At 36.8% G+C, this 24561-nt stretch overlaps 1 protein-coding gene across 1 annotated transcript in view; it reads left to right on the top strand.

Annotated features, from left to right (window-relative positions):
* PKHD1 (PKHD1 ciliary IPT domain containing fibrocystin/polyductin) overlaps nucleotides 1-24561 on the top strand; it is a 467968-nt gene that overhangs the window by 413585 nt on the left and 29822 nt on the right. The window contains 3 exon segments of the mRNA XM_010364246.2: nucleotides 6480-7497; nucleotides 16837-16972; nucleotides 17941-18028. Of these exon segments, the coding sequence (XP_010362548.2) occupies nucleotides 6480-7497; nucleotides 16837-16972; nucleotides 17941-18028 (1242 nt within the window).

Here is a 24561-nt window from a genome sequence, read left to right on the forward strand (position 1 = left end):
CAGGGTAGTTTACATAGTGCCTTTTCTTAGATTTTATCATGTTTGTGGTACTTACGAGGTTTTTAAAACATAATTGTGTTGTGATTTTTTTCTCATTTTAAATAATTCATTCCCACTCCAAATTTTAAATTCATAACTTTGTACCTACTTTTATAGAATTGTTCCCTCCATTGTATAAGCACTAAAATAACAGAAAGACTAAGTATGCACCTCTTTCACAATGACTGTTTTATACCATCTTCTCAATCCACAAACATTTGACCCAACTTTCCTGTCCCTCATCTTAGCCCCCAATACTCACCCTCATACTTGACTTTCTGTCGATAACCATACTTGCCTCACACCTCCCAGCAGATAGAGTGCTTTCAATCTCCCACACACCTCCACATGCACTTACACTCTCTGCCCTCCTTCCTGCTCCACGGGAGATGAAGTCTTTCAACCTATCCAATCCCATCTTTAAGAGGTCTGTGGACCCCGTTCCTCTTTAGCCTCTCAGAGAGCTTACTGTGTCGGTCATCCACTCCCTCCAACATTAGTCTCTTTCTTTTTATGAGTTCTTTGTTATCTACAGCACCTCAGCTTGCATCTAAACACAACAGTCTACCTTTTTGAAATGTACATTTTAAGATACTCTGAATTATAATATCTGTGCATGAACTGTTTCTCACAGTTTCATTGTGAGTGTCAGACATTGTGAGTGTTTTATTCCAATAACATTAAAGGTAAAAGAACCTACTTTTCAGCTCATGTAAGGCACTTCATTTGTACAGAATCCTTATTGTCAAAACTCTAAGGTAAAAATTCTTGCTGAAATAGGCTTGTATTATCAGAGATGACTAATTGTGTGGTGGGATTATTTAATTTGTGGGGTTTTTTGGGATCTGTTTTAACTTTCTTTATAAAAGGAAAATTTTCTGCTTATCCACAATAATGTATCTGATGTACAAATCATTTTTCCCCTCAGTGGGTAAAGCTACTTGTATACAGCTCCATCTCTGTAAAGAGTTTGGGGCAGTCACATCCCAATCATCATTCTCATATTACTATCAAAGAAACCTCAGCTCTGAATTCTGAGAAACATTGGGCTAGAAAAAGTATATCTGTCACAAGACTACCTAGCCTTAAAATATAACTAATTGGTTGTTTATTACAGATTTTTTTTGTACAGTTTTTTTCCTAGGGTAGAAAAAATTGTGAAGGGTATATTCTGGAGAAATGTATGTTGTATGTTTTGTCAAGAAGATCTGAACTGAAGTAATTTAAATATTCTTTATTCTTATCTTGAATCAAAATGAGTATATTTTTCATTTTTGGGGAGTGTAGAAAGGAAACAATGATGAGAATATTTTATAATAACTAATATTTGATGAAACTCTTTATTTAAATAAGAAGATACTAATTATTAACTTTGTGAATGTTAAAGGGGTAAATCTCCAACCAGATATGAGAAATCAAAATCCATGTGGTTCTTTCATAGCAAGGTGTTCATACACAGAGGTTTAAAACATAAAAATAGGAGAAAATAGGAATAAAAGCAATGCATGTAATTGACACTGCACTAGTTCCTTTGCAATCAGGAAGGTAATTGGCTAAGTTTAAACAAGCAGATAACTAACACATAGTTGAGAAGCCTGGCATTTGATCTCTAGTTTTAGCACAGTGCTTAAAATAACAATATCGCAACTAACTCCTTATTATTGAAGAGAGAGGAGCCATAGTAACACAATCTTACTGGATGCACAAGGAATCCAAATCAATGTTTATTCAATTCCTTACCACAATCTAGGGTTTGTAATTAAAATCATACAAAATTCCAATGGGTCATAAAGATTTGTGACTTTTCATTCTCTATCATCTTATTCCTGAGTTCCCTCATGGGCCAGGCCTGAGCTATACTCTCCGGTGTGCAAAGTCTCTGCATTACACAATTTCAACAGAGATTGTGCTCTCTCGAGCTCCAACCCAGCATGAGTCAAACCCCTCTCTCCTTCTGTCTCTTTCTCTCCCTCTCAAGCTCCTGCCTTCTATCTAGGTAGTTTGTCATATTCTTTTTCATCAAGTGTCATGACTGAATAGTGGAATGGGGAACTTTGGATCCTTAGGGCAGAAATGGCTTGGGTGACCAGCCTTTATGATGGATTGGTTTCTGGGTGGAATATGTAAAAATAAATAAATAAGTAAAGAAAGAATCATATCACTGGGCCTCTTTGAAGGTATACATCCTACTAATATAGCTCCTGTACCTTATTACTCCAAAAAATGTTAATTACATTTTAAAAGGCCATTTTTTTTTATTGTTTTGGCCTTGGAAATTACCTGTCATAAGGAATGGAGGTATGAAAGAAAAACTTATGTTCCTCCATGTGTATTTGTTTAATGAATAGGTGAATTGTTCCAAAAATGTTTTATTACAACAGAACCTGTTGTGGACAAATCAACTATGTGATACAATAGCAGAAGAAAATTTATAAAAGTATAGTCGGCCATAATTTCAATCTTATGGATACATGTGAAAAAGACGCATTACAATATTGCCTAACATATATTAGGAATCAATTTAGAGGATGATACAATAAATTTTTGTGATATACTCAATTATTATTGTTATGCTGAGTTGACTTAAAATATATTTGCACTATAGAGTAAGAGTTATTATTAGACACTTGAGAAACACACATACAGTGATTTGAAGAATAGGAATTTTGAAAAGGACATTACATATCAATCAGCTAATTTATATATTAAAACCATCTACACTGCTTGCGGTAGAATGTTGACCCTTGTGGTGATTTAGAGATAAGATACTGTCCCTGGCCTGGAGAGATAACCCTTAGGAACACTGATGCCTACTAATGTCATGTGATTTGTCAAATTACATACAGTTAGATGGTAGCAGAGAATGATTGAGAATCATCAACAAAGGATGTGATTGTTTTAGTTTAATTATTTATTTATAATTCCAACAGAACTGTACATCTCTAGAGGTCACTTTAAGACATTATATCTCCTAGATGAGAAGCAGGAAGAAGAAAGCTGGAGATTTATAATATTGGATGGAATGTGAGTGATTAATCAATGACATCAGCATGGCTGAAAAAAATGTGTAAAAAGGAGAGTGAGGTACCAAGTTTAGAAAAGGGGAACCACTGTGATTTGAAGATCTCCCATGAGGAAATGTTACCTAACTATCTTACTTGGAAAAGATATAACTGTAATAGAGACTGGTGCATCAGGATCTCAAAAAAAATTTTGTAGGGCCATTAAGACCATGCAATTAATTCCCTTCATACTGGATCCATGCTTCTGAAGACAACTCTTGATTGACATTAGAGTTATCCTATGATATAATCACAGGGAAAAAAAAACCACAATGTGAAAGTGACTATTCCTTTAAATTTGATAATTACATTTTTATGTAATCATTTAGCATTCAATGTAATGAATCCAATTTCATTAAGAGACATAGAACAGGTCAAAATCTCTGTTTTAACTTGTGTCAATTTTAAAGAAATTTGTCTACTTTATCTAAATTGTTGAATGTGTTGGCAAATGTTTGTTTGTAATAGTTTCTCATTTTTTCTTCTGCAGAATCTATAATGATAATCTTTCTTTCATTCTTGAAATGGGTGATTTGTATTCTTTTTGTTTTGATCAGTCTAGGAAGGGTTAGTCAATTTTGTTGCTGTTTCCCGAGAACCGCTTCCTCTGTTGTTTTATGTTGTTTTGTTGTTGTTTATTTTCTAATTCATTGATTTCTGCTATCATACTGATGATTTCCTTTCTTCCACTTTGTTGTGCTCTTTTTCTAAATTCCTTAAAATTCTTTTTGACATGCAGGTCTTTTATTTTTTCTAGCTTTTATGAGACATAATTGACAAATACAATTTTAAATATTTAGGATATACTATAGATATACTATATAATGTAATGTTTTGATATGCATATACATTGTGAAAGCTAATTAATATATCCATTACCTCATAATTACCTTTTTGTTTGTGTGTGAGTGTGTGTGTGTGTGTGGTGAGAATATTTAAGATCTACCTTCTTAGCAAATTTTAGTTATACCATACAGTATTATTAACTACAATCACCATGCTGTCCATTATATCTTTTTTCAAAATTCTTGAGGTAGTATCATAGGGCATTGCTTTTAGATAATTCTTCTTTGCTTATATAAGCATTTAACACCATAAATTTTCCCATAAAAGCACTGTTTTAACTTCATTCCAAAAATTTTAATATAGTAGAATTATAATTATTTTTGTTTTAAATATTTTATAATTTTCCTTGTGACTTTTAATCACCCCTGATTTTGCTATTATTGTTGAAGAAAAAGTAAATCATGTGCCTGCTCTTGAACCAACACTTTGGTAGTTAAATTTATTAACACCATGGACAGGTTTAGCACAGATTTATAATTATATCATGTGGATGGAAGGATATAGGAAAGACTAGATTATATGCAAATCTAGTATTTCCTACATTAAAAATAATTTGATGTTTTGTTCCATTTCTTAGGCTACTTTTATGAACTTGCACTAAGGCAAATTAAAAAAATCTGGAAAACAATACAGAATGATTTTGCGAATATAAATTTTAAGTCAAAGAAGTTCTTTATTGGAAAACAAAATATCCCTGTGGACAACAAAATATCCCTGTGGATTCAAAACAAGAACTATTCTAGCTTCATAGAGGCGCTATTAGGAATGGTGGGAATAATGAATAACGCTGTTCCTTTAAATATTTTTATTAACCCTCACCATCTTCAACTTGGGCTCCTTAATATCAACAACTTCCCAAGTTACTACTTTCTTCTTTCCCTCTTCTTGTATTTCTTTACTTTTTATGTTTGGGGAAAAATAGAGTATGAGAAAATTATATAGTTTGACATCCAAACTCTTTAACAATCTGGTCAGATACACCTCTTCAATTTTAATATGCCTCCATAATTTCTCTGTTCCACCCATTCCCCTCCATCTACCTCTTCTCCCATTCACTAGGATGATACTACCCCTTCTCTTGTACCCTATTTCTATTATGGAGCTATATTGTGAGATTCTTTCTATATCTATATCTATATCTATATCTATATCTATATCTATATCTATATCTATCTATATTTAATCTGTGTCTATCTATATCTAGATCTAGATCTATATCTACACCTAGATCTATATCTACACCTAGATCTATATCTATATCTACACCTATTCTATATTTCTGGTTCCTGAGGCAGAGCTACTAAAATCAGTAGTGCTAGGAGACTCTTTTGTTCGAATATTTGATCTTTGACTCTGGTTGCTGACACAGAAGCCCTAAGACATTTGTAATTCCCCGAGTGATAGAAACATCCAATACAAGGTTCCTAAATCCCTTGGAATTTCCTGGGTGATAGGAATGTCTTTTTTTTCTAACGAGCTGATGCCTCAACTACTGGATAGCCTCAGGATGGGGACTGGTTGCCAGGGGAACCAACCATGTGACTAGAGGGTTGGGACTTCAAGCCTCATCTCCTCACCATCCCCATCTCAGGGGAAAGGAGAGGGTCTGAAGGTTGAGTCAATCACCACCAACAAATAACTTAGTCAATCATACCAACATAATGAGGCCTCCATGAAAGCCTGAAAGGACAGGATTCGAAGAGCTTTCAGGTGGCTGAACACATGGAAGTGTCTTGAGGGTGGCACATGCAGAGAGGGCATGGAAGTTCCACGCCCCTTCCCACATGGCTTGTCCTATGCATCTCTTCCATCTGTCTGTTCGTCTGCATCCTTTATAATAAATGAGAAAACATAAGTAAATGTTTTCCTGAGTTCTGTGATCCTCTCTAGCAAGTTAATTGAATTCAAGGAGGGAGTCATGAGAGCCCTGATTTATAGCCAGTTGTTCAGAAGCACAGGTCACAACCTAAGATTTACAATTGGCGTCTGAAATAGGGGCATGCTTGTAAGACTGAGCCCTTACCTTGTGGAGTCTGCACTAACTGTTTAGTATCAGAATTTGGTTAAATTATATGACACCCAGTTTGTATCCACTGGAGAACTGGTTGTTGGTGTGGAGAAATACCTACATATTTTGATGAACAGAGGTGAGGTATTTTGTGTTATATGGAATGTGTGAGAGTAGCAAAAAACAGTTTATCTTGTTTTTCTCTCAGGGGCCCTTGATGATTATTTCATTGTCTTGACTCTTTTACTTCTTCAACTCCTTTTCTCAGTTATTATCTCCATTATTAACTTTAAATAACATATTATGTAACATATACTTTAAAAATACATTAAAGAACTATTATTTAATGTACTTATCTTTTTATATTTTACCCCAATCTTCCTTACATTCTCAGTATCTGGCACAATTAGATGTTTAATAAATATTTTATCAGGTTATAGATGATGGCGACAGTGATGGATTACAAATCATCATTGAGAGATTGTAATTCACATATAGCTTGTTTTGTTTCTTTTCTTTTGTAGGTACATTTAGAGAAGAACAGAAATGTACATACCGATTTCTGATGCAAGGATTCATCTGCAAACAGACTGACCAAGTGGTCCTAATTCTTGATAGCACTGATGCCACTTGGGCAATTCAGAAGTTATATCCAGTTGTATCTGTGACTAGTGGTTTTGTTGACATCTTTAGTAGTGTCAATGCCAATATTCCCTGCTCTACCTCTGGGTCGGTGTCTACTTTCTATTCTATCTTACCCACCAGGCAAATCACCAAGGTCTGCTTCATGGATCAAACTCCTCAAGTTTTGCGTTTTTTTCTATTGGGGAACAAAAGTACCTCCAAGCTTCTCTTGGCTGTATTCTACCATGAGCTCCAGAACCCCCATGTCTTCTTAGGGGAAAGTTTTATTCCACCCACTCTGGTTCAGTCGGCTTCCTTATTGCTGAATGAATCTATTGGTGCCAACTATTTCAACATCATGGATAACCTCTTGTATGTTGTGCTACAAGGAGAGGAGCCCATTGAAATACGCTCAGGTGTTTCCATTCACTTGGCCCTCACTGTGATGGTTTCAGTCTTAGAAAAAGGCTGGGAAATAGTAATACTGGAAAGACTAACTAACTTCTTACAGATTGGCCAAAATCAAATCAGGTTTATTCATGAGATACCTGGCCATGAAGAGACCTTAAAGGCCATTGCTGACAGTAGAGCAAAAAGAAAGCGCAATTGCCCGACTGTGACTTGCGCTAGTCATTATAGAAGAGTTGGTCAACGTAGGCCTCTCATGATGGAAATGAACTCACATAGGTCTTCACCCCCAACGACTGTGGAAACTATCTCAAAAGTGATTGTGATTGAAATTGGTGATTTGCCAACAGTAAGGAGTACCGGAATGATTTCATCCTTATCAAGTAACAAATTACAGAACTTGGCTCATCAAGTCATCACTGCTCAACAGACTGGGGTACTAGAGAATATTCTGAATATAACTATTGGGGCCTTACTAGTTACTCAGTCAAAGGGAGTCATTGGCTATGGGTAAGTACTAATTATACTCACATCCAAATGAGGGTGAGGGCTGATTTTTTAGGTCCATATTGACATATGTTGCAAATGTCAACGTACTTACAGTGAATAATATAACTCGTTTGCTTTTTAAGAATAAAAATTCAAAGCATCATTTAAAAACTTAAATTCTTAGTTTTTAGATTGTGTTTTAAATTCATGTTTTTCATGATTATTCTATTTCCAAGGTGGTAGAAAACATTATATTTTGATTCCTTAAAGTGAAAAGCATGTGGGAAGAGATTTTTTTGAAGCAACTTGTTTTTGGTTCATTTGATTATTTATTTATTTATTTAATGAATTTAAGCAATAGGCTAGATTCTAGGGTTGGTAAAGTGAAATAGATATTATTCTGTTGCTACTGCTATATCATTTTATTCGTGATAGTGCTAATAAGCTATTAGTATTTAATGGATAGTGATTACTTCTATACAACCATCAACCATCTCCAATGGATGTGAAATTCGGTAGAACTTAAATAAAAAGCAAAACTAAAAAGAAAACCACGTCCTCACACTTGGAGAAATATTCAGCTAATACATTGATTGTCTTTTTGTACACAGAGCAACATATCCAAGTGAAAGTTTAGCTAGTGTTTTTGTGTCTATAATTGAGATAGATGTTCTTCTTTCCTGCTATACATTGATATATAGAGAAGATGAGAAAAAATACAAGCAAATTTTTCTGGATCTGGTTGATTTTAAGGCCTTTGGGAATTGTTAACTTAAAAGGTACTCATAGCTTATTATTATCACAACTTACTCAATTTTGGATATTTTTGTCAACTACCAAACCTTCACCATGTTAGCAACATTATTATAATATTATGTATGGTGGTATGAGGATTAGAATGCTTAAAGAAATGATGCTGATGCATGTTAGTTTACATTTAAGTATTTTTCCATTAGCCCAATTTTATTTAGGTCCCAATGAGTTCCTGTAAGTATATTATAAGTATACATACATGAATAATTTTTGTCTAGAGAGAAAGAGAGTCAGTTTATTGCTTAATTTTATTTAGATTTTACAGTACTGAGGTTTCTAAAAGGTTGTAATTCCATAATGACTGATTTTATATTATATATAAAAGAAGACTCAGTGAATAATGTGCTTTTAACTAGAAACAGAGAAAAGTCAATGAGTAGAAGCAATAGAGCTACGTCAGAGGAAAACCAGCAGAGAGTGGATCCAGCACAAATTTAGGTATATACACACATATATGTGGGGCATGCCATTCTATCATGAAGAAGTGAAATAGCTTCAGGGAAAAGATTGCTTTTATTTATCACCCACCATTTGTCATAGCCATCATGTTTTTTTACTTTTGACTCAGTTTTTTCTGATTTAATAAGAAAGAGTTGAAAGTGTAAAACATAGAATTGATTTTGTGTTGCAATGTGTTCTATCCCCCTATCTCTCTCTTTTTCTTTAGTATTTTAAAAGATATTTTCTAGACATAAGGCAAAGATTAAATCTTCTGAAGATAAGGAAGGGCTGTTTCTTAAGTATATCTGAACAAACCTCTCCCGAATGAGAAATGCCATATCCTATGGCATTCAATGAGAATTAGCAAGGTTTCTCATGTTTCTCAGTGTTGCACAGTATGATAAACAAAACAGAACAAAACAAAACCATAAAACCTGACATAGGCCCCAGAGCCAGCCTTGTTTCTTTCAGCTTTATCACAGTCAGCTGGGTTTTCCACTGAACTCACTGGAGAGCTATTGACGAGCCAATGAACTGACCTTAAGCCAGCAGAAATGAGTCTAGGAATGCAGTGCTTTCATGGAAAAGTACCAAGGATGTTCTCCAGTGGTTTGCTCTTGTTAATTTAATGGGGTTATATGCATTTCAACAAATTCAGGCCATACTGGACACATTTTTCTAAGACAGTACTAGCTACTTTCAAAAGCTACCAACTTTGGGCCAGGTGTGATGGCTCACACCTGTAATCTCAGCACTGTGGGAGGTGGAGGTGGGTGAATAGCTTGAGTCCAGGAGTTTGAGACCCGCCTGGGCAACATGGTGAAACCCCATCTCTACAAAAACACAAAAATTAGCTGGACGTGATGGTACATGCCTGTAGTCTCAGCTACTTGGAAGGCTGAGGTGGGAGGATTGTTTGAGCCTGCGAGAGGGAGGTTGCAGTGAGCTGAGATTGTGCCACTACACACCAGCCTGGGTGACAGAGCCAGATCTTGAAAAAAAAAAAAAAAAAAAGAAAGAAAGAAAGAAAAAAGCTACTAACTCTGTTTTGTGGGAAGAGATGGAGTAGATGTCTACTTTCAAAGTAAATAATACACAGCGAACTGGCCTCTTCCGGTCTTTATCCTCCTCTAGAGGCATCCGGATTCAAGCTTCCTCTGCTTAGCTAAGTTTCCATCACCATGTTTTCCAACTTCCAAAACTTTGTTGACCTCTGTTGTCATTTGTTGTCTTCTTGCATGTGCCATGGTGGTTTGCGGCACCTATCAACCCGCCATGTAGGTTTTAAGCCCCACATGCATTAGGTATTTGTCCTAATGCTCTCCCTTCCCCTGCTCCCCACCCCACAACAGGTTCCGGTGTCTGATGTTCCCCTCCTTGTGTCCATGTATTGTCATTATTCACCTCCCACTTATGAGTGAGAACATGTGGTGTTTGGTTTTCTGTTCCTGTGTTAGGTCGCTGAGAATGATGGCTTCCAGCTTTGTCCATGTCCCTGCAAAGGACATGAATCATCCTTTTTCACGGCTGCATAGTATTCCATGGTATATATGTGCCATATTTTCTTTATCCAGTCTGTCATTGATGGGCATTTGGGTTGGTTCCAAGTCTTTGCTATTGTGAATAGTGCTGCAATAAGCATACGTGTGCATAGGCCTTTACAGTAGAATGCTTTATAATCCTTTGGATATATACCCAGTAGTAGGGTTACTGAGTCAAATGGTATTTCTTATTCTAGATCCTTGAGGAATCACCACTCTGTCTTCCACAGTGTTTGAACTAATTTATACTCCCACCAACAGTGTAAAAGTATTCCTATTTCTCCAGAGGCTCACCAGTATCTGTTGTTTCTTGACTTTTTAATAATTGCTATTCTGACTGGCATGAGGTGGGATCTCATTTTGGTTTTGCAAGGACCTCAATTCTGTAGTCATAGGAAATGCATTCTTCCAACAACCTGTTTGGAAGTGAACTCTTCAGTAAACCCAGCCAAGCCTCTCTGGACTACTGGCCCACTCCCTGGAGATAACACATTGGTGTTATTGTAAGCCGCTGACTGTGGTAATTTGTTATACAGCAATAGAAACTAATATGCCATGTCACATAAAGCTCTTTGTTCATGACATTGCCATGAACTTTGGGCTATTAAAGCAGTTACCATGAGGGTAAGCATGACACTGTGGGAGTGTTTATCTGTGTATGGGCAACGTGTATATACTTATCACATTAGTAGCTTTTTAAGTTCCCTCATTCTGCATAAGGAGCACCCTATCAGGTTACTTTGGAATAGAGAAGAAAACCAGGAGAGCCAATAAATTATACAAGTCTTTTGGCATTCAGTCACCTTTAACATTTTCTCTTCTGCATCTTCTCCTCTTTATGCATCCTGGGCACCTGCTTTCTAGAAGATAGCTGTTTGGAGCATGAAAGTAGAATCTTTCTATCAGCAAGGAAGTATGTTCTTTTCAAGACTGGCAGAATGTTCATCCTAGAAGAGATTCCTATACTACTGGCTTGTCTCTGTTCTTCCCCATGACAAAAACCACAGCTTTGCCATTAAAGAGTGTTTTTACATCATTCCTTCTTTTCACTGCAGTACAAATACGCTACTTTGTTTAATTGGGTCAATGGCAAAATTATTGCAATCTTACTTCATATGTGTGGCTTTGTGGGAAAGTGAGATGTTCTACGTAAGCAAGCTTTCTATACAATTAAAAATTGTTCCATTAATAACAAGCATTTTTAAGTCTTCAACTCTTAAACATTAAAAAAAGACAAAGATTGCATAATATTCAGACTTATTAAATGGGAAATAATGTAGACCATTCACATTTGTTATGATGATTCATGGTCATCATTAAATCTATCATTTACTTCACAATCCTGTTTTTGCAATGATGCCCTTGGGTACTATTTTTCTTATACTGAATGGCGCCAGACCACTAAATCTTTAATTCTTGTCCTGTAGTTTATATTTTTTTCTGCTATTTTATTGTGAACAGGATGTTAATTGTAATCTATTGTTGCTGTTGACACATCCACATCCAGAAAAGTTCTAATTCCAAAATCAGATGACACTACCTTAAAATCAATTAATTTAAGAATTATTTGTACACATGGTGAACTCGCAGGTAAATATAATAGACTCTTGAAAGCTTACATTTCAATGTTTTTTATTCCCCAATGTTAACTGAACAGCTATAATGTTCAAAATATCATATGGTCCCTGTAAGAATCTAGAGATTTGAAAATTAATGGATATGAAAAACAGCATTTATTCAACTATTTAATGAGAAGATGTTATACTAAATCTCATTCCATATCTATTACAAATAAATCATTAATTCTCTATGAAGCTGCTTAACCATTAATCCAGTTTTTCATAACATTAACTTGAGTATAAAATGTTAATCTTTATAATATTTATTAGGTGGTCAAGGTTTCGACTTATGATTATATTCCCAAGTGTGCCTAAGCACATTGTAAATCACAATAAATTATCATTCAATGTATCACATATAGTGAAAGGTATCCTGTTTTACTTTTCTACTATTCTAAAACTCCTGTGCAACCAATATCTTGAATTAAATCTCTTCCATTAGAAAGACCTTGAGTGATTTCTGTTTTCCTGGACAGACTTATGACTGCTACAGCTCCCCAGGATAAACAGGAAATTTTGGTTATTTTGCATATGATCTTTAAAAATGCAGAGTTTTCATTCTCCTAGTTAAAATAGTCACGCTAGATTTATTATAAAATATTGTTTTAAATGATTTGCCAATTAAAATACTTAGGTTTTTGTCCCCTGATTTTTTGCTTATAATTGATTTTACTTATCTTTCATTGTCCTTAAGCCCTGTTAAACCCATCTAGGCTTCCTTAGCAGCTAGTCAACTCCTAAGAGGTGTTTTTGTCCCCTGAATTGTTGGAAGATGTACAGTGTTTATTCTGCGTCTTTATATACTTCTGATCCACTGCAAGTTACACCTAAGGTTACTGAAATCTCATTTTTAAATGAATAATTCCATGGAATCACAAGATTTTAATCAGAAGTATCACAGAATAGAAGTAAGCACACTGCTTGAGGAGTGCCCCAGAATGTGAAGTTGAAGGCCAAGAAGATGAGTGGTAGTTTTTCAGAGGCAATTAGTGACCTAAGAACAGAGGGAATGCATAATGGGTACTGATTTGGCAAGTGTTACTATAGCAACATGTACTGGATGCTTACAATATGCCAGGCTTGGAACCGCTAGATCACAGTGCCAGAAAAAAACTGTCAGATCATAAGACATTTCTTCCCTCTTAGGAGTTGGCTATTTGCTAAGGAAGCCTAGATAGGTTTAACAGGGAGCATTAGGACCATGAAAGGTAAGAAAATTGCATCTATCAACTCAGAAGGATAGCCGGAAAAGTCATTCTTGTCATACAAAGTATATAGAAGGTTGTTCTTGAGGGGGAGAGATCATGGTGTTCTATATATTTGCAAATCTCACAGTGCCTTGAACAATGTTTGTACATAGTAGAAGGGTTAACATATACTTGTTAAATATATAGAAATATGTTGACATTATATTTATATTTTCCCTATATTAACATAATATATATATTTTAGAATTTTTTAGAATTGACTAAAGAATTTACTTTTTTCTTTCAGGGTACAAAATTGTCCAAAATCATTTTACAATTCAAGTCCCCTTGTGGTACATATAGAATATTCGGCCTTATCTAGCCTATTTAAAACAAGAGAGATAAAAAATGCTCAGGATATCCTGAAGCATTCAATCAAAACATGAGGCTTGTTATAGGAACTTGGCTTAGTAGCTTTGAGCAGAAGGTTGAAGAGAGAGTATCTCTGATTTCCACCCCAACTTCACCTCACCCCACCCCACCACAGTCGGTCTTGCTGAGAGCCAGTTTTCACTAATAAAATTTATTTGCTCTCTAAGTTTTCCATGCAGATAGAAATAATTCCATCTTCTACAAGGTAAACATTTCAGATCTGGTGGAACTGAAAAGCAAGAGTTGACATGAATAGGAGTGATCTCTTAATTGGGAAATTTCTCTTATTTTCTTGACTTTTCTCCTTTAGCCTGCATTTAAGGGTTGTAGAAAAAAAAATTCTTTCACATACCCAACTGGGTATTGGAAGCTGTTAAATAATGGTAAAAACTGGGATGAATGGAGGGAACTTTTCTCCCCCATTTTTTAAAGTTTGGCTGTAGGTCCTTCTGCCTGCAGGCTACAGTCACATTAGCAGTTGGAAATTGGATAACGACAGCACAATGACAAATCCAGGTTGCTTGCAATAAGTTGCTAATCCCTTTGCTTTAATATTGGAGCAGCATGTAATGATGTTTGGACATCACTCCAGTTTACTGACGACCCCACTGGGGCCAGCAATAGAACCTTACAACTGTCTAACAAGGCGTCAGGTGACTCCCGTCGTCACAGCAACGGACATTGGAATCTAATCTTCCCTCCATCCCTTCTAGCACCCAATAACGCCTAGATTATATAAGTGGCCCATCATTGCTTGGTAACTTGAATCAATTAACGTTAATTCGCACAATGCTATGATGTATTGTGATCACTTTCATTTCAGGGAAGGGGGAGAAATTGCTATAAGTCACCTAAAATGAGGTTGTCTGTGGTGCTGAGGTATTAATTGGGTGTCCATATTAAATGCAAAAGGAGCCCCATCGTGAAAGGAAAGTGGATGAGTGACTCTCTTGGCTGCTATTGACCTATCAGAAGAAGACAGTGCCCTTTTCCTTTGCTTTTATCTATTACAGTTTTCCCTATTGCGTGTCAAGTTGATGTATTATAAAAAATTCATTTGGTGACCTTTCACCCCCTTAGCAGATTAAACAATTTCACTTCGATGGCATCATTAACAGGACCCTGCATTTAATGATGATTTCTCTAAAAGGCCACGGAGATTCGATTTTAAGCTAACAGATTTATTGCACTATTATAACATATCGTAAAAAACTGTACCACCTACGGTCAGGTTTTAGGACAGAAACTGCTTAAGAGTTTATGTGGAGCTTAAAGTGGTATTACCTTGGGATATGCTGCAGCAGCAAGTCTGTGACCTCCAGTGAGATGCTGTTTACATTTAACAAGAGATGTTTGCTCACAATAAACTTTAAAATGTGTCAGGAATGGGCCTTTTAGCGTGTGTTTAGGCAGTTGGTTTCCCTCCCTTCGTCTCTAGACGTCAATGTACTTATGTCAGAATCTTTGATGGAGTCTTTCAGTTTCTTTAACCCCGACTGCTTGCCTGCATCCTAGCCCCCATCAGAAAGAATTTAAGGTAAAAGATTAGGGGAGAAATAGGATCTGATAACAACGTTAGAATTTTCTAATAACCTGGAACCCACAGAAGGATAGAATTAATAGCATGGATTTTTAAAATCTAGTTTAAATTGTTCCCTATAAAAAAGGAAAGGAGCCCTAGCCACTCAGGCTAAACAAACTAAGAAATGATGTTGGGACTAGTGTGTGTTGAATTCCCAGGGAGTGATTCCAGCCAAAAAGCCAGGGTCTTCGCTGGTAGATGACTAAAGAGCTTCTTAGGAACACGTATTTGCACTCTGCCCACATTTCCTAGGATTCCTAGGGGAGAAGCAAATTGCTTCCTACGGAAACTTCATATTTAGTGATCCCCTGTATTTGCTCTTCCACTATTTCCTCTTTCGGAACAAATCCTCGCTTTTTCCTGACATGCACCCTCCATGTTAAATAAATACTTTATCCTTTCCTCCTTGTGTGGGGAAGGGGAGGTAGTTAGGAGATAGAATAGTTGACTTATAAACATTAAATGGGAGAAAGCAAAGTAGGCTATTATAAAAATAAATAAGTAAATAGATAAATAAATACCTCATGAGACCTGGCCCAGGCTATTGAGGATAACTCATCAAGGAATGCTCTATGTCAGGGTCCTATATATGATATGTGATGTCCAGTTGTCTCCACTTAGTTGCCAAACATCTGTTGCATGCCTATGATATGTAATACACAATAGACTTAATGGGACAATAGGTGTATAATTTTATTTTAATGATGCAAGCTCTGTCATCAAAAATACCAAAACTCTGAGTGACATATGTTTTACACTGTCGTGAATTATATAACTATTTTATATGTGTTCCATTTTGTTGCTAAGTCGTGTCAGCACTTAATATGTTCATAGGAAGTGAGAAGCAATATAGCTCACTGGTTAACCACTCTAGATCTCAGTCAATACTTACTATTTGTAGGACTTTTGGCAAGTTATTCAAGCCTTTTTGGACCTCAGCTTCTTCATATATAAACAAGAGTACCCACCACATAGTGTCATTTTACAGATGCAATGAAATTATACATGAACACTTTATCATGGAACTTGGCATACAGTACGTGCTCAGTAAATGCCAATTGTAAGTATTATTCTCCTCAGATGCTTCATGCAACTGAAGTAAATTAATTCATTAATGCTATTAATAGTTATTGAATCCATTTAGTACAAGCACACTCGGAGAATATAAGTATGGTTTGTTGTGAAGGTTAAATGAGCTCTTCTGTGTAAAACAGTGGTGTACTGGAGTTTGCTGTTGGGTGTCTCTTCCCAGCTCTGCTCAGTGATATTATCTTGTCATCTTGGAATTAGCTATGGTGGTAGTATTTATATCACGGAATTGGAACACACCTACAAATCAGGGCATTATTTGGGAAAGCTGATTTAATAGCTTACTATTGGACGTGTCCATGTCCTCTCATTTTAGTCTGAGGCTTTTATTATTATTATGCATATTAGTTTGAGGCTAATTTTCACTGAGACTTTTATTTTTTGACTGATTTTAATAAATGATGATAAAAATATACACTCATAATTTGTGATTTTCCCTACCACCTAGTCCATTTTCATTATAGCTAAGAAAACATATCAAATACATACCTAATTAACCTTTGCTATAAAGCCATGTTCACTACACAGTGTATTATTTTCTAGAAACACAGACAAATGCAAATATTTTCACTGGTAATAATGGATTGTGGAAAATTGCTGCCATAGGGATATGTGTAATCCCAAGGATGTATTTTGTTTGTTTTTATATCTGCCAGAAATTCAAGCAGTTTTAAAACTGGGAACTTGATATATATTCGGCCCTATGCACTTTCCGTCCTAGTCCAGCCTTCAGATGGAGAAGTGGGAAATGAGCTTCCAGTGCAGCCACAATTGGTATTTTTGGATGAGCAGGTAACGTTTCACAGGAAGCAAGCTGTCTTTAGAGCTAAGTAGCATGTAGCATTCAGTCTGTCTTTTAGAGTGTGTCATCATTGATACACATTTACAGAGTGCCCACTGTGTGCAGTTTGTTGCACTTAAGAGCTTCTCACTACTTTCACATTTTCCTTCCACTTCACAGCCTGCCTTCTTTCTGTTTTCTCTGGACATTCAGAATTTGATCAAGGGTAAAAATAAAATTCTGATACTTTTCCTCCCCAACCAAATTCTTAAAGTAGGTCTGTCACATTTTCTCTGAAATCTAGCCTTCACAAAGAAGTAGATCTACATCTGAAGAAGTTTTTCATATGCTAATGAAGGAACTTATGACATTATAGATACATTACAGTTTTATGTTTTTTTAAATAATTTCTCTTATATGTGGTTAAGTAAAACAAGAAGTTTCTGTGCTTAATTCTAATTTCAGGCTTTGTGTCCTGATTCTATTTTATCTTTTCAGTATTTACAAAATTCACAGTGAACTATGATTGTTGAATTGGCTTTCTCCTACTTACAAATGCATCCCCTGACATGTTTGCAGAGAGAAATCTGTGGCACTGAGGTCCACACTTGGAATCCTGTAAACTTTGATCTAGTCTGGCACTCACCCAGCTCTCTCCTGTTTTCTTCTCTTTACCTTTCCTTTCTTATGAACCTTCAGCACATAGTACCATTCTTTTCTATAAACATAGTTTTCCTTTCCTCTCCTCACTGTTCTGCCCCAACTTGTCTTGCAATAATTTCCTTACTCATATATAAGTTAATTCTGATATATTCTTAACATGAGAAAGACAACATTTATTTATCACTTTCTTTCCTTTATTTCTACTGAATATGTTCTTTATAAAAGCATGTATCTGAACCATCTTCTTTTCTAACTTCACAAAATTCTCTTCTGAATCCAACTTTTTCTTTCTCCTTCCTCCTATTCCCATTTCTAGAACCGAAGAGTGGAGTCCCTGGGGCCCCCTTCAGAGCCATGGACAATTTCAGCTTCCCTGGAAGGAGCATCAGACTCAGTGCTAAGAGGTAGGTAAAGTATCTGTAAATTCCAGGTATCTGTTACCACTTTATCTGCAGATAAAATATTTGCCCCCATTAGGAATTCATAGCAAAATTGATAATACTGAATTTCTTCAGTAATTTGGACGGAAACTCCTTCATCCCTAATCTACAGTGTCAGTGTCTGTGAAAAGAAAGATTAGGCTGGCAGGAAATCCTAAAGTCACCACCTTTTCTCTCCCTTCCCTTTCACAATAAAGCAACGTTTTCAACATATCTGTATCCTTAAGGCAGTGTAAGGAAAAGTGCATGGCATTTTTGGGTGAGTATCAAATCCTAGGTTTTCTACAATCCACTCAGTGCCCCCGTGACACACCCTTGTTTGGTACAGTATTATGGACTGGGCCAGGGAGCAATTTACCAAGTATAATGTGATTTCTATGGGGAAATAGAAAGACTTGCTCTCAGTAGTATGAAGAATAAATGTGATGATAAATGCAAAAGCATCTGACCCATAGCAGCCCTCAGAGTTAGTTTTTCTCCTTTTGATCTTTGTCTATCCTCTTTTGCCTTCCTGTTCTATCCCAGAACCACTGCCAACTCCACTTACTTTCCTTGAAGCTTGTTTATATGAAAATCTATTTAAAATGCAGATTTCTACTAGGCCCAAGATAGGTTGGCTACATATTCTGCAGAAGGACCCAAGAATGTGCATTTTAGGGCCTGGTCTAGAGAGAAGCAAGCAGGTATAACATGGTTTTTATGGGAAAAATAGTTTCTGAGTTCTAAATTCCTATCTAAACCCCTCACACACAAAACCATTGAAATACGCCCTACTCAAAGAGACACGTATTTCTTTTTTACGAAATAGTTCGATCATTGTGTTTTTATGTTGTAAAACAGTACGATATGTTATCCACAGAAAATATGTTAAGGAGAATGTGTTTGCAAAACAGAATTAAGACAAAGGAGCCTCATGACTAAGGGAGATCAAGGAAAGAGGTAAAGTGAGGGAGGTGCTGGAGCCAGACAGACAACAGAGGACTTTGGGGACCACGATGGGGAGTTTGGGCTGCACTCTCAGTGAGATGAAGAGCCATTGGAGGGTTTTAAGCAGGCCAGTTCCAAGGTCTGACTTGCATGTTTAGAGGACCACTCTGCTCTGTGAAGGGTAGATTAGGGAACCTCAAGAGTGAACCTCCTGAGCCAGTTAAAAAGTGATTGCAAAAGGCCAGGAAAGAGATGGTGGAGATCACAAGTGGATTAATTCAGAATGTCTTTCAAAAGTTGAATCAGCAGAATCTACTGGGAGTAAAGAAAACAAGGACTTAAGGACAAATTTTAGGTTTTGATTTTGTTATATTGGGTGGATATTGGTGTTATTTACTGAAATGGGGAAGACTGGATCGGGAGCAAAAAGCAAGAGTTTTTATGATGAGAAACACGAAAAGGTAAGTACAACCTGGCTGCTGGGCCAAATTAAGACTCAGGCCCTTTTGATTTCGATTTTAAGGCAGCAAACGCAAGAGGTTCTGTTTTACAATTAATATAGTTTGTGTTCCAGGTGTCACAAGAGAGATTTTTTCCTCTTACCTGCCTCCCTCCAACATAACCCATAAATTATTAATCATGCTTCCTACCAGGAGCCTTCTCCCTATTGTGTGCAGTCAATCTCCCAACACGTAGATCTTGACTGACAGCCTCAAACCCTTCATGCATAGGGATTGCCTCTCTGCACAAGCGGCCTCACAATGATCACAGCACCTTGAAATTCTTCCTCTGCCCATGGGTAGGGTTGTGTATTTCATTCTTATTGGAGGAAGTCCCTATCATGCACAATATTACAGTCCAAGTCTGGGCTTCACCTTGAGGTGAAGAGAAATTCATTTTATGTCAACCTGATATAACCTAGAATAGGAGGGTTCAGTGGAACATTTTAAAATCATCTCCTATATTTGGATAGGGAGCCAGAGATTACAACAGTCTGAAAAAGAGGATCTGTTAAATTTCTTTAATCTCTCCCACTAGTTTCAATGAGAAAATTTAAAAAGTGTCCCAAGAATTCAAACGGATTAAAAATGATTTTTAGGATAGATGGAAAATATCCTCAGAAAGGAAAGCATTCACTCCCTTCCCCACAACTGCTACATCAGACAGTTTTCAAAAATCCTTACAGGGTCCCAGTAAAAGAATAGAGCCAATGGATTTATCTTGACTCCTTGAATTCAGAATTGTTGAATAATTCTGACCAAGAGCTAGGGCTCAAGCAAATCTCTGCACTAAATATTGTGTTGCTATTTTAGATGAGAAAGAATTGATAAATTCTTTGATGATTTCAAATGTGATTTGAAAATAATGTTTTCAGGCTGGGCACGGTGGTTTGTGCCTGTAATCCCAGCACCTTGGGAGGCTAAGGCAGCTAGATCACTTGAGGTCAGGCATTTGACACCAGCCTGGCCAACATGGTGAAACCCCGTCTCTACTAAAAATACAAAAATTAGCCAGGCATGGTGGGTGCACACCTGTAATCCCAGCTACTTGGGAAGCTGAGGCATGAGAATCACTTGAACTCAGGAGGCAGAGGTTTCAGTGAGCCAAGATGGTGCCACTGCACTCTAGCCTGGGTGACAGAGCAAGACTCTGTCTCAAGAAAAAAAGAAAGAAGAAAATAATGTTTCAAAATATGCATACTATACAAAGAGATATATATCAGTAATGGTAAAGTTTTTTTAAAAAAGAAAATAACAGTTATTTGTTTTAAGCACAGTTATCTATTATTACCATGATATTTGCATATTATAATAGGGGAATAAGTAGGAAATCTTGTTAACTTTTGCAAATCCTTCTTTCTAGAAGTGTGATTTCAAGCACTGGCTTTTTATGCAGTTAGTATTGTAATTATAATGATGCATCCTTTGAGATTTGCCAGTAACACATTGAAAGGAAGTTTCATACCAATAAATCACTGAAAATTATAAATTGATATTGTGTGTATGTACTTTTGTATAATTGGCCAAATATCTCCATTCTTACGCAAATCTGAGGATGTGTTTACCACTCTTCAAAAATTCGGTTTATGGGCCAGGCATGGTGGCTCACACCTGTAATCACAGCGCTTTGGGAAGCCAAGGCGAGCAGATCACAAGGTCAAGAGATCAAGACCATCTTGGCCAACATAGTGAAACCCCGTCTCTACTAAAATTATAAAAATTAGCTGGGCATGGTGGCACGTGCCTGTAGTCCCAGCTACTCAAGCGGCTGAGGCAGGAGAATTGCTTGAACCCGGGAGGTGGAGGTTGCAGTAAGCCAAGATTGCCCTCTGCATTCCAGCCTGGTGACAGAGTGAGACTCCATCTCAAAACAAAACAAAATAAAACAAAACAAAACAAAATCAGCTTATCCAATTTCCTGTGCACCTCATGAATCAGGTAAGGCATTTCTGTTGGTTTTGTGTTGTCAAAATGTTTTTTTCAGTCTTGGAAATGACTCATGTGCCAGTTCAAACATCAGCCTATCTGCAAAATCACTGACTTCCAAGAATAGGTCTCGATTTTGCAGTTATTTCTTACTCTACTCTTGCTATGAGTCTAAGCTCATTCAGGTGGTTCCCATAAAATATACGAAATGTTCAAATAGATAGGCATAAGTCAATCATAGATGTGCCTTCTCTTCTAATTGCATTTATTATTGGCCTAAAACCATTCCTATCATATGGTGCACACGGCCTACCTTTTCTGATGACATTGTTCCTTAATTTTTTGTTATTTGTCTCTTAAGAAACATATAAAATTGTTGTAATAAAGTCTCCAAGTTAATGAATAATCATTTGATGATGTTTTCAATGAATTAATCTCAGATCTCAGTTTTTTTTTAATGTCACCGTTTAATTTAGCTTATACATTTTGTTTCTGGCAAAGCTACACCTCATCGATTCCAGAAAATGAAATTATCCCCTTCTAAAAATTCTCTTAAGGAGGACGATTGATATCTCGTGATTAAACATTTCATAGCTTCAAAACCCTTACTTTTTAAAGCTTGCTTCGGCTTATTGCTTTCTTATTAGAACAATAAGTTTTCCCACTCTCTTTTCAATTTGACTTTTTACTATTTTGACCTGTAATTTCTTTACTCTATCTACTTACTTATTAAGATGCCAAATGTTTTCCAGTGAGAACACATGGACACAGGGAACATAATGCATGTGGGGCTGAATACCTAGGTGATGGGTTGATAGGTGCAGCAAACCACCATGGCACACGTTTACCTGTGTAACCTGCATGTTCTCTACATGTATCCCGGAATTTAAAATAAAATAAAATAATTAAAACAAACAAAAAACAAAACAAAACAACAAGACTCTGAATGTTTTCAGCCTGTCCACAAAAATAATTTTCTACCAGACTTCGAGGTCTTGCTCCCCTCAGTACCCTCTCCACGTTCTCTTTATACAATCCAAATTTAAAGGCCCAGGTAATGTTGCATATTTTGTCAGAATCTCCCCATAGATTCTCCAGACTTTCCCTTCCACTTACACAATCTATCTTTTGTTCACTTTGTTGAAAGTAACAGCTGTGTGGCTAACTCGTATTTTTGCTCCTGGTCATTTTTTTTTTTTTTTTTTTTTTTTTTAATGTGAGCAGTACAGTTAGAAACTTCTTGGGTTTAAAATCCCAAGGAATGCGGACAGACCAGAATGGTCCTTGTACAGATTTGCAGACACAAGGCATGTCATTAAGAAAGTAAGAAAATGAAGTGAATTTATCCAAGGTTGCCCACTGTGAAGATGAAACATTCAGAATTGCATTCCAAACTGCCTGTTTTGATGCTGTCATTCTGTTCATTTTTCAGTGCCATTTTGCTACTGTTGGCATTTTGGTACAGAAAGCGCTTAGGATATGTAACAGTCACTCACCTTCTGATCTTAAAATAATACAGCAGCATAAAATATTAATTTTTAGCTTTTTTTCATGTTCTAGTAATATTTACAACAGATACTCTCACATGAATACTGGAACTCACCTCCCCATCGTCTACTCCATACGTTACCCATGTTCTTCTATTCCTTACCCATACTCCAAACCATACTCACACTCATGCCTTATATTGCTCCTCCATACCTTATCCATACCTAGGACCCTACTTATACTCCATACCCTATGTATAGTCCATACCTTACTTTTTTTTTTGAGGCAGAGTCTGGCTCTGTTACCCAGGCTGGAGTGCATGGTGTGATCTCAGTACACTGCAACTTCTGCCTCCCGGGTTCAAGCGATTCTACTCTCTTAGCCTCCTGAGTAGCTGGAATTACAGATGCCCACCACCACGCCTGGCTAAAATTTTTCTATTTTTAGTTGAGGTGGAATTTTGCCATGTTGGCCAAACTGGTCTTGAACTCCTGACCTCAGGTGATTCGCCCGCATCGGCCTCCCAAAGTGTCGGGATTACAGGCGTGAACCACCGTGCCTGGCCCATCCCTTTCTTATATCCCATACCTTGCCATACTTCATACATTACCATACCCACTACCTTGCCCATATTCCATAACTTACACATACTCCATGCCTTATTCACACTCCATACCTTACCCATAGTCTATACCTTACTCATATTCCATACTTTATACATTCTTCAGACCCTTACTCACACTTCATTTCTAACCCATAGTCCATACCTTACTTACTTATACTCTGTACCTTGCCACACTTTGCACATTATTCATACCCAGTACCTTACTTATGCTCCATGCCTTACCTATTCTCCATACCTTCTCCTGTATCATACCTTACTGAGACTTTATATTTTACTTTGTTCCACTCCTGACACTTATTGCACCTCATCTTTCATTATTTTTCTTTCAGTAACCTTAAGGATGTCATACCCCACCAGCTTAGAATCATGTTGTGGCCATGCAAAGTGAAGGAGGCATGAAACTACTTACTCTTTATCTATCTATGTATCTATCTATCTATCTATCTATCTATCTATCTATCTATCTGTTATTATACTTTAAATTCTGGGATACATGTGCAGAACATGCAGGTGTTCTTCCCCCTTGCTATCCTTCCCCCTTGCTCCCCACCCCCTGACAGGCCCTTGTGTGTGATGTTCCCCTCCCTGTGCCCATACGTTCTCATTGTTCAACTCCCACTTCTCCCACGTGAGAACATGCCATGTTTGGTTTTCTGTTCCTGTGTTAGTTTGCTGAGAATGATGGTTTCCGGTTTTATCCATGTCCCTGCAAAGGACATTAATTCTTTTTTATGGCAGCACAGTATTCCATAGTGTATGTGTGCCACATTTTCTTAATCCAGTCTATCACTGATGGGCACTGGGGTTGGTTCCAAGTCTTTGCTATTGTGAATAGTCCTGCAATAAACATACATGTGCATGTGTCTTTATAGTAGTATGATTTATATTCCTTTGGATATATACCCAGTAATGGGATTGCTGGATCAAATGGTATTTCTGGTTCTAGGTCCTTGAGGAATCACCACACTGTCTTCCACAATGGTTGAACTAATTTACACTCCCACCAACAATGTAAAAGTGTTACTATTTCT

The sequence above is a fragment of the Rhinopithecus roxellana genome, chromosome 4 (assembly GCF_007565055.1).
Source record: "Rhinopithecus roxellana isolate Shanxi Qingling chromosome 4, ASM756505v1, whole genome shotgun sequence".
Taxonomy (NCBI): Eukaryota; Metazoa; Chordata; class Mammalia; order Primates; family Cercopithecidae; genus Rhinopithecus; species Rhinopithecus roxellana.